At 40.0% G+C, this 11,854-nt stretch overlaps 1 protein-coding gene across 1 annotated transcript in view; it reads right to left on the bottom strand.

Annotated features, from left to right (window-relative positions):
- Positions 1-10,508, bottom strand: part of acsl3a (acyl-CoA synthetase long chain family member 3a) — a 48,230-nt gene extending 37,722 nt beyond the window's left edge. Inside the window, exons 1-2 of the mRNA XM_004562821.6 lie at positions 10,357-10,508; positions 1-263 (exon numbers count right to left, since the gene is read on the bottom strand). The exon at positions 1-263 is cut by the window's left edge and continues 254 nt beyond it. Of these exons, the coding sequence (XP_004562878.1) occupies positions 1-121 (121 nt within the window). The 5' untranslated portion in view covers positions 122-263; positions 10,357-10,508. The remainder of the gene's footprint in view (positions 264-10,356) is intronic.
- Between the last annotated feature and the right edge of the window lie 1,346 nt (positions 10,509-11,854).

An 11,854-nucleotide genomic window follows, 5' to 3' on the forward strand; every position in this document is an offset into this window, starting at 1 on the left:
CGTCAGGTCTGGACACCCAGCTAAGGAGGTAGGAAGGCAGAAAGGTGATGACGGTGTAGATCCACACCATGAGGTGGAAGAGGAGCAGCAGCATGGGGTTCAGGTCCTCTTTCAGCTTCATCTTGGCAAAGCTGTGACAAGCAGAGAGAAGAGAGCGGGGAAGAAGTGCCTGCTCGTGCTGGTTCAGTTGCTCCCTTGTTTCTTCTGTTGCCTTCTCAATTCTCCCTTTCTGCTAATGCAATGCCCACAGCTCTGCAATACTCCTAAAAAATATCCACAACATGGCATTAGAGGAAATTTTTAAACTAGTTTCAAAATTATGCTTGTGTCTACAACACTCCTGTGGTTTTCCAAGAGATTCATTCTGAAACTGAAACAAAGCACTGTCTCACATGTTCTCGCTGATAGTAAAGCAGAAGCTTGTTATTATGTTATTGGCAAGAGATGGTGTTACACACCGACTCTCTTACTCAAATGTTCCTTCCCCACCCTGCAACTCCTGTGTCCGGTGCACTCACGCCAAAGAAGAGAGCACATCAGTCAATGTCAGTCACTGTTAGTGTCGAAGACAGCAAAACAACACAGACAGATGAAGGGGTGAGGAAGGAGACCAGAGAGGAAATATAAGGAGAAACAAATCAAAAAGGATGGGGACACGTAGGAAGAAGTGAAAAAAGTAAAAAGGTCAGCTATAACAGACATAAACTACACTAACTGTGAGGTTTCTGAAAGTCTACATGTGGGCTGTGTGACAGGATTCAAGCAACTCGACAGAAGGAGATAGCCAAGTCAGGAGCAGATAAGAACAGGGAACAAGCTATAGCTCAAGAATCCACCCGTTAAACTCCATGATGTAAAATTTAGAGAGAATGTGATGAGGTTTGCGCAGAGGGACTACCTCACATCTACTTCACTGGGTAAAAGGTGGCTGTATTGTGTGTGCGTATCTTTGAAATTTCACCTCATCCCTAGCTTCTTCAGACACACACACAGAACAGGTATGCACTTGGTGACGGAGACTGTAACCTACAGAAGATGAGTTTGGGAGCTATCCAGAGTCCTGAACAGAGATTAGCGTTAAGGTTATCTTACAGACTTCCTGGTAAGTGTAGTTCCCTATAACCCATGAAGGCAATTAGGCAACATTATCATGTCAATATAAAAGCGCCTTACCAATAGGTACCAGTTAGTGTAAAGTGCCGATATCTAATTTTCAAGATAGATACAGAACCTGGTCAATGAACTAAAAAATAATAGGCTCAGCATGAATGTTTATTTCACACCATGAAGGAAAAAGCAAAACATTAAGTGAATTTTGAGTTGAGATTATTTTGCAATTTAAAAAGCCTACGTTGACTGAAATCTTACACTATCCCATCAATGGGATTTTTTAAATTATCTGAAAGCATGTAGTTGTAGAAGAAATGAGGACGTGTTTTCATTCATCTGAGTTTAAGACCAGATTTTTTTTTCATGTCCTGATACACAAAACCTCAGAATTTAAAGAGAGCTTACTTTAATGTTTACCATGACTCTATATACAGAAAACTAAATGTAAATTTGCCATCCAAGAGGCACAGCATTAGGACTGCACTGACTGATTTTAGTACAGAATGTTGAGGATGAGTCACGTTAAACAGTTTCTTTTGTCAAGAGAAACAATGATTTCAAATTTGGGGTGAGAAAACAGGACTGGTAAATAAAACTAGTTCCCAGTATAACCAAACATTTAAAATGTCTTCACCTCTATTAACTCATTCACTGCCATTGACGTCTATAGACGTCAATTACGTTTTTCAATGGGAGGGGCTAGAATACAACCTCGGGCAGCTTGTCAGTGAATATCAGACTGCTTGAAATGTATTTTTCACAAAAAGCTCGTTTTCTCCCTTTTTTTGGTCAAAACAGGCATTTTTGGTGGAACCCACCTCTCTTCTACAGCTGATTACTAAAGAATGGAAAATGGTAGAAACAAGCTTTTTTTTTGGATGAAAGAAGAGAGTCTGTTCTTCATATTGGTAGGTTCAGCGTTTATATGATCATAACACACAGTTTTCTGTGGCTCTTCAAAAATGAGTAAAAATGCTCAAAAACCCTGGCAGTGAATGAGTTAATAATTACAGTGATTCAAGTAAATTAAATGTCATGCCAAGCTGTAGAAGAATGTCTCATTGACTCTGAGACACCACAGACACCAGATCACGATTACTGTGGATTACTAGGATACCCACACCCAACAGCCGAATAATATGACGATCTGGCTGTTAGGTGTGGTGACTGAGCTGGAAAAATGCTTATCTTAAAACTGTCATCACTACTGGCAACCACTTAACCACTTGTTGATACAATATGAGCATGATGTTATATTTACCAAGGCATTAAACTAGTGATGGAGACTATAAACCTATCAGTAAAGTACAACAGTTTAAGTGAGCTATTTTCATAGACTGCAACCATAGACTATGCGATCAGAGAATCAGCCCCCTCTTTGGTTTTAGGCTAGTTAACTCTTTTTGATAAGCTGTTTTCGCTACTCAGCTCTGTGCTATATTATGTATTATTTGTTATTCTCTTAGTTTCTGGGTTAATAAGGTTCTTAAGGTGTTATTTATGGGCACTACTATGACAAATAACCATAATGTATATTGATGTTTCTATTCAGGCCATCGGCCGTCTTTGCAGCTGTGCAGCTAAAATAACACCGTCTGTCAAAACAGCTTGTGTGTGTATGTGCGCACATTCACACTCTACAACAGTCCGTTTTAGCAGCAGTAATTTATTATTCATAGGAGGAAGAGGCTCATCTTGCCGCTTCACATTGTTCCCCCACCTCTCAAACAAAATTGCCCGCTGAAAAACACACACACTGTGCCCACCTTCCTCCTGTACACACTCATCCCACGAGTGTCCCTTTGAGACTCATAAATAAATCAAAGATTTTACCAGCACTGCTCTCCCAGACCACCATCTGTTCCCTGTGGGACATGGACTCCTTTCTCTGCAGCTCTGTGGTTCTTCCTGGCAGAGGTGGGACCAAGTCATTGTTTTGCAAGTCTCAAGTAAGTCTCAAGTCTTTATCCTCAAGTCTCAAGTCAAGTCTCAAGTAATGTCAGGCAAGTCAGAGTCGAGTCTCAAGTCACTGGTGTAAAAGTCCGAGTCAAGTCACAAGTCTGAAACTTTGAATTTCAAGTCCTTTCGAGTCTTTAAAAAAAAAAAACAACGAAAAAATAATGTTGCAGTTATGCTAAATGTAAATGTTAGACCATGTAATTTTAAAATCTGTGTTTTTCTCAACACATGACAAAATAGTGAACTTAGAAAATATACACAAATTGTGAAATTGCACCTCTTTAAAATGCAGCTCAATTAAACCTAGCTCCAAGAATAATTTTCACCGACAGTTCTGAGATAAGCTGCATGTTATTCTTGGATGCGGTTGTAGGACCGGCTTTAAAATCGCATGACAAAAATATCATACACATTAAAAAAAACTGTATCACCAACGTAGCCTGGACAACATTTGCTAGTTAGATGAAGTCAGCTATCTCATCGTAGCATATTTATATGCATATTTATAATTATACGCTTCTTGGAGTGAGCGCATACACTCATGAAGTTTAGTAACTTCAGGTCACTGCAACAAGTCCAGGTACAGTTTACCGCCGGATGGGTACAGGACCTTGAAATGCACCGTGTAGAACGAAAGACCATCGTACGTATCATAAGTTTACCAGTCTCACAAATTGTCGTCATAAATACACATTCGTTAACCGTTTATTAATATAACCTTTGAGCTCAACGGTAATTAATTAGTAGTGGAAATAATTTCTGGTAGCATCACAGAAATGTAGCAGTGACAACAATACTGTATGCTGTAATCGTACTGGGCAATTGGTGATACAAAAAACTGTTTTATCCTGTGAATAAAAGTATATGTTTTTGTCAATGTACCATAATAACAGAAGCGAAACACAATATTGTGTCAGGACAATTCACTATTTATGCACAATAAATAAAGGAGCATAGCGCGACAATTTCTGTTCAGCGCCAGACTTGCTTGTAACCTATATCACCAATTATGTTATGAAAGTGACGTATTAACTACTAAAAAACACTGACCTTCGTGTAAATGCTTGGAGCAGACTAACCTGTGAGCTGGAGGGTTCTGGGACGTTATATTTGGTCTTTGAATGGCTGCAATCCAGGCCACCCGTCGCCTCATTGTTACTTCGGAAACATGGCTCGAACAATTTCTCTTCAACGACGTAATCCGATAACAACCGATCTCTTTACCCGTCGGCTTCCCGTGGCTGTCATGCGACCGGCTATTGCAGTTAATAATACAACAGCTTCTTGACATTTTTGTGTTTCTTTTTATCGCTGTATAACTGATTTCAATTGAAAGCCTGCGTGCGCTAGTACCGCTTGCCACGAGTTCCCAGAATCCTTTGCGGTTCTACCCGTGAATGACGTCACATTTTCAATCTCTATATAATATGCATGTTAAATTTTGTATTTGGGGTAAAATATCAAGTCTTTTCAAGTAAACCGGTTCAAGTCCAATTCAAGTCCCAAGTCATTGGTGTAAAAGTCCAAGTCAAGTCACAAGTCTTAGAACATTTTTTCAAGTCAAGTCTAAAGTCATAAAATTAATGACTCGAGTCTGACTCGAGTCCAAGTCATGTGACTCGAGTCCACACCTCTGCTTCCTGGTGTCTCGTTACCCAGCAAGGACGCCCTGCTTCATCACAGGATGCTAAAGCTTACCAAAACTGTACCCTGGTGGAACACAAGTTTTACCCCATCACTCTTCAGTGTTCGTTTGTTGGCCCCACTGTCCCATTTGTCATTTTTCTTTTGCTCAAAGTGGAGCTCAAGGAAATAAAGACAATGGATGAGCGGCACTGTGCTAAACAATCTATTAAACAAGAGGAAAAAGATTCAGGAAGGCATGGTGCTGGCAGACTACAACTTCTTCCACTGCTGCTCAGTGTCAACGAGGAACAGATGGCTTAGATCTCCTGTAAAATATCAAATAATTTCCACTATCTTCTGCTAGTTGTTAATTCATTCACTGCCAGCCATTTTCAAATCAGGTAACTCCCCACTGCCAGGGTTTTTGAGCATTTTTACTCATTTTTGAAGAGCCACAGAAAACTGTGTGTTATGATCATATAAACGCTGAACCTACCAAAATGAAGAACAGACTCTCTTCTTTCATCCAAAAAAAAAAGCTTGTTTCTACCATTTTCCATTCTTTAGTAATCAGCTGTAGAAGAGAGGTGGGTTCCACCAAAAATGCCTGTTTTGACCAAAAAAAGGGAGAAAACGAGCTTTTTGTGAAAAATACATTTCAAGCAGAAAAGTGCCTTTGACACTAATATTTCTTGCTTTGTGACACCTCTAACATATAAAATAGTTTTTCACTTCTATAAAACAGAAATAACACTGAGAAAGGTTATGTTTTATCAAAACAATTTATTTACAAATATATGAAAAAATAAAATTCACTGACAAGCTGCCCGAGGTTGTATTCTGGCCCCTCCCATTGAAAAACGTAATTGACGTCTATAGACGTCAATGGCAGTCAACGTAAGTTTTTCAGTTGACGTCTATAGACGTCAATGGCAGTGAATGAGTTAAAAATGACTCCTGACTTCCATTAAGCAATAAAGTTAAAATCTGTTTTTCTTCTGAACTCAGTGACTCTGTCCTTCACTTTGACACATTTCATACCATGGCATAGGTTAAAGGCCCAGTGATTTGTGTTTTAATTTAGTTTAGTTCTAATGATACAGTGCTTTTATTGTAGTGGATTTTTTAAAAATTGAGAACATTTAACAGAGAGATTTAAAAAAAAATTGAGAAAGTTTAGCAGGATAGACCCAGACATACTGAATTTTACTCCAGAAAACACAATGTCCCCCCGTCATGTCTTTAGAGATCCCTTACTGCTAAACAAACAGTGACATCTTTTAAACTTCATAGCTCTAGTTAGTATCAGAGTTCAGCTGCTTTGGCTTTGGTCAGGACTTTGAGGTCAGTTGGCATCTTTCCGTCACTAAAATAGGAGCAATAAATATTTGTTGGGAAGCTTTTCTTGTTGGCTTATCTCTTCCCTTCTGACAGAAACTCCATTCCGGGTTTCTCTGAGGCGTGGGCTTTTATCATCAGAGTTCATCCTTTAACCTATAACAAAATTCAAATATTCTCAAGCATGATCAACGGTTAATTACGGTACCGGCCGGAGTACCGGGAGCAGTTTGGAAGAACAAAAAGACGCGGAGACTGTTCTAAATTGTCATTCCAAACTAACTCAAAGTTTATTCTTTGTGCAGCAGTTTTTTATAGGCAGACAACAAGTTTCAGTTCAGACCCTGCCCACTGGGTGGGGTGGTGTCCTGACAGTTGGAATCCTTTGTTCAGCAAGGGCAATAAAAATGCACTCACAAGACCTATAAATTTTACACAGAAGTCTTCTACATCCTGAGTTCTGACACAAAAACCAGATGGTCTTCACATAAACATCTTCTGCAAGGGAGTGATAGGTAAAAGAGTGATTTGTTGGTGTTTTCCCTCCAACCTTAGTATCTAGTTTCACGGCAAAAGGAGATGAGGTTGAAACAAAGGGCATTGCAAACAATACTCAGCAAATGCTACCATGGTATCAAAATATCACAACACCTTCTCTCTCTCTCACACACAGTGTCAGTAGAGGAAAGAAATTGTGAGAGTGTGACCATGAAAGTTTGCATACTATGCCCTAGAAAGCATGTTTCATAGCTGTTGTTTGTTCTCACATTTCTGCTTTTTTTTCTACTGTCTGAAACACGTATGTGTGAAAATTATAAAAAAAATAAAAAAATTAATCGTGAAAGGGTAATACTATTTTACAGCACTGTCCTTCCTGGTTTTTTTTGTTGTTGTTTTTTTTTTTTGGGGGGGGGGGGGGGTTGATGGGGGGAGGGGTTAAAAAAGTCTCTGTTTGTTTATACAGATTTTCCTTGCTTCTTTGTGGACATCTGCGTAGCGCTCATAAGATTCCCCTGTGCCTGATCATTTTCACCTCTGTTTAAACAGTATTGCTTCTCTCCTTATCAGTTCTCCATTTGCTCTTTACTTGTTCCTCTTTTGCTCTCTGTTTTTTAGAATCCTGCTGTGGTTTTGAAGCCCTTTGGACTTTGTCTATCTCAGCTATTAAAGGTTCATCTTTTGCAATTTAACGTCCCTCTGCATCCTGCATTTGCAGACCCTCACGAACCTTTACAGAGGAGTAATACTCCCATTTTGAATTCTAAAAAACACACAATGTCCAGCATTGTTGCATCTTGAACAATATTTAAAACTTAACAGTGGTTGTGTGTGTTACCAGGTACCATTAGTTAGTTTGCGCAAGGGCAGAGAAGGGACCTGATAACTTCACTACCTTTCCAAAAAAACCAGTGAGTTCCACTTGACGCCTTCAGAATCAGTTAATTTTTTATACGATAGCTTTAGCGTATTAAATGAAGCCATTAAAAACATTAGACGATACAAATTTTATTTTGACACAGAAGGATGAGGATGAGCCTTGTATCAAAATGTAGCTAAGAAATTGACCTTTGAAATGCTGAAACTTGTTTAGGTCCAGCCACTTGCCCACCTGCATGTTTCGCACTGCCCAAATGTGTCGAGGCAACTGTTGCTGTGATTTGGCGGTACATAAATAAAATGTAATTCAATTTTTCAGCCCTCAAAATTGAACGTAAGATATCTTCATGGACACATACAGGCTAAAAAATGTTGGAAAAAATAAGGCAGTTTAAAAAGTACCAAGTTGCACCCCAAACCTATGTGCTTATAGGCTTCATAACTCATATTATGAAGGTCAGATTTCACTTGGCTACATTAAATATACTCAAGTTAGCATAAATAAAAGATTGATGGTCCTGGTTCTACATCACTAACTGCCCTAAATAGCCATTTGCTGACCATAAGACAGCATCCTGACCTACTGATGGTTTAGAAGAGGCTTTTCACAACCACATGCAGCCTGATTTACACACCAGCTGCACTATGTCTTTGCAAAGAAAAAGAAGGATCAAGAGTCTAAACTGCAAAACTGCAACCAATAACAAGGCTGGCTCTAATCGCCTGCATTCAAGAATGGGTATACATAACATGTAGACTAATGGTTACTGAATAGTTAGCTTTATGCAACAGCAAGAGATTTGCAGGCAGTCTCCACTCACTGAGTTAATCACTGGATTAATTGAGTAATATAGTGGTACGGTCTACGTAGTGGTGGGGTGAGCCGGCATGTGTGTGCGCCTGTGTGTGCGCCTGTGTGTGTGAGGGAATCTTTGCTTCCTCTGGAGATGGCGTGAATGGGGTCTTTTGTGTGCACACGTCACAGTGCTTACACCCACTCAGCTAAGCAGGCGGTCTCGAAACCTTGCAGAAACTTTAACAAAGACATTGTGGCGAAACAATGCACCGAACGGAAACAATCGGGGTCAGGGTTAGCAAATATAATCCTTGAGCCGTTTGCTGTGTGGGTCAATCGACTCTGAAATGGGGCACCTCAAGGCTAGAGGGTCACACTCTGTGTGTGTGTGTTCCTGTCTAGCTATCTTTGTGAGGACCGAAATCTGCATTCTACTATACTTGTGAGAACCAACAGTCACTTGTGAGGACACACACACCGGTGCTCACAAGTTTGAAGGCCTTTTTGAGGCTCAAAATGTGGTTTTAGTGTCAGGGTTACAATTAGGTTATGGTTAGGTTTAGGGTAAGGGTTAGGGTTAGGCATTCATTTTTAATGGTAAAGGGGCTAGGGAAACCATCATGTCAATGAAGGTCCACACTAAGCTAGCTGAACGGGGTTGTGTGTGTGTGTGTGTGTGTGTGTGTGTGTGTGTGTGTGTGTGTGTGTGTGTGTGTGTGTGTGTGTGTGTGTGTGTGTGTAAAAAGAAATAGGATATGAGGTTCGTTCGTATGTTTGTGTTTGGTTTGAGGGCCCAGATTTAAAATAATGACACAATCAAAACCAATGAAGTGTGATTTCAACAAGAGTGAAAGCACAAAACACAATTGCTTGGATTATGCGGATCAGACTGCAGCTTTACTCTGCTTCTGTGGTGACACAAACTACTGGCATGCATGACAATCAACAACTTATTTCTTTCTCCGATATGAGCTTAGAGGGTGTTCACAGTTAAGCAGAAAAATCACAGTAAATTTAAATAAAAATCCTTGTTTCCCCTCCATACCCAGCTTCAGATGTGTTTTATAACAGCACAGTGAAGTAGACTAGTGTCTTGGCTTGCAGGAAGGAGTGCGCGTGTGTGTGTGTGTGTGTGTGTGTGTGTGTGTGTGTGTGTGTGTGTGTGTGTGTGTGTGTGTGTGGGTTTGCTGATCACATCGGACCATCCTCTGCAAGACAACAGCGTCTCTGTCTCTAGGTACAGGAGCACTCTAAAGGACCTGCATCATTTGATAACTGCCACCACAGGCAAGTTCCCGTCAGCTGTGTAAATAGAAACTAAAAGCAGCCAGCAGGTTAGGATTGTACGTGTTAGAGCAAGGATTGCGGTGAGGTTGACACACTTTCCGCTCTGGGCCTTTGAGTACAACAAATGTTCTTTTAAAATGTGCTCCACTTGTCTGCTTTTCGTAATTGGGTAAATGTGAATACCAAAGGAGAGATGGAAAAGGGACATTTATAAAAGTTTCCACATCAAAAAAAATTAAGACTGTAATAAGCTGACCTATATTAGCTCATGAAGAAATGTTACAAAATTATTTTAAGGGGCATAAATCATTCCTTGTTAAGGCTTAAGAGTGAGGCCAAAGACATGTAACATGTTGTGTAATTTCAATGACTTTATCAGTTCAGTGGGCTCAGCAGTGAGCCACAGATGTTCCAGCTGCAACATTCAACACAAACCAGTTACCGTCAGTTACACTTCCGGTTTCAAATTCTAAAGTAAAACACTTTACAACATGGGAGGTAATGCCCACATTTCATTTAAGAAGAAAAATAAAATAAAAAACAATAAAAACAATAATTATGGGCATTATTTATCTTTACCTGCAACGAAACAAGTCAGAAAGCTAATAGCAAAACTGCTATTTAAAATACTTAGTACATAAAATCCCCCCAGTCACTGGCTCTTTTATTTGGCAGGCCTCTAAGTTAGCTCCCAAATATTTAGAACATGTGACATTCAACATCATTTAATAAACCTCTTAGACCTGTTTTTGTTTTTAGACGCATAAAGTTTCTTACTTTCAGAGTAGATCTTCATTTTTTAGTGTAGCTTGACGGTGCCACAGCATCCTGTGTGCTCGTCACAAAACGACGAGGAAACTTACCGGTAAATGTTTCTGTTAGTTTATCGCTGGCACGTCTTCAGCGTGTCTGTGCTCAGGCTCTGTCTGTGACGGCTCCGTTCATATGTTCATCCATCGGCTCTCACTCTGCCTGCTGATGCTGTGCGCTGCCCGGTCCGGAAGTGACACGCGCGCTGTGTTGTTGTACGAGGACGACTTGGATGGCGGGTTGGGAGGGAGAGGGTGGGCATTCTTTGAGTTATGATTGGACTCGCGGAGGTGGCGCGTGCTAGGGGCCGGCCGACATGGAAGGAAGGCTCGACATGACCGCATGGGTTACTGACGGTCACAAAAGAGCAAGACGTCACGAGCACGACACCCGCACACAAACCAGTGCGCGAAGCCCGAATTCACCTTTATAGACAAATTTAAGATGGGATGCTTGTCGCCATGACAACGCGCGGTGTCGAGCTCCTCGGTGGTGGGAGATTCCTGCCTGGGTGTTTGTTTAATGTATATAATCATTAGCTCATGCAAAATAGTGTTCGTATAAACGTAGTTATTTTTATGTGTAAAACCACACAGACAGCGGTTTAAAATCAACCTCTGGGTAACACTTCAGACCTTACTGTTTCTTCATACTCATCCCTTTAATGTAACCTTACTGTTTAACAGTACACACTGTTAAACAGTAAGGTTTTAACCTGGCATCATCAGAACAATTTGAAGTTTTTTAATGTTTCAGTTAAAGTGTGCTTTAAATCTCTGCATCTTCTTTTTTATCACAACAATGAAAGTCTTATTGAGCCTATTAATGACAAACCTCCCTCTGTGTGAGCGCACTGTAACATCATGGCATCAACAACAACACTGGACTTAAAACCTGTTTTCATTCTATCCTGTACTGTCGTCAATAGATAAGTTAGAAAAAGATAGACTATTCCAGAAAATAATATATTTTTTAAAGCTTTTACTATTATTAAAGGGTCTAAACTTGCCTGTGATATGACACACAATGCTAATCTGACATTTCATTGTACTGTATACTACGATATTTCATATAATGAGTTGTGAAGTTCAAGTGTTTTTAACAACCTGTTTTTTATTTTTGTAGAATTCATCAACATCTGTGGAGGGATGTATTTGAATATCTCCAGTGACACTTTTGCTAACCTGGAAGCTAAGAGAGGGCTTAATCCTGACCAAGTGACAGATCTCAGTGCTTTGCATAGATGTTACATCCTCCGTGCAACAATTCCACTAAGAGAGCAACGATCATTCTCTACGATCAGACAAAAACCTGTCTCTTTCTGCTGCTGTGGTTGAAGCATAGCAAGATAACAGGGAACAGATAAAACAATAAATACTTTAACTTCAGGTATGAATCCGAAAACTGAAAATCAACTCTATTACCTATTTGCTTTTTGTCCAGGTGTATGGCAGTGCGATTGTTATGTCTGTACTGAATAATGCGATTTTAATCACATAAAGTAAAATTGACTGACTTTATGTGATTAGGACACTGAAAAAAGAGACTGAA

The sequence above is a fragment of the Maylandia zebra genome, linkage group LG14 (assembly GCF_041146795.1).
Source record: "Maylandia zebra isolate NMK-2024a linkage group LG14, Mzebra_GT3a, whole genome shotgun sequence".
Lineage (NCBI taxonomy): Eukaryota > Metazoa > Chordata > Actinopteri > Cichliformes > Cichlidae > Maylandia > Maylandia zebra.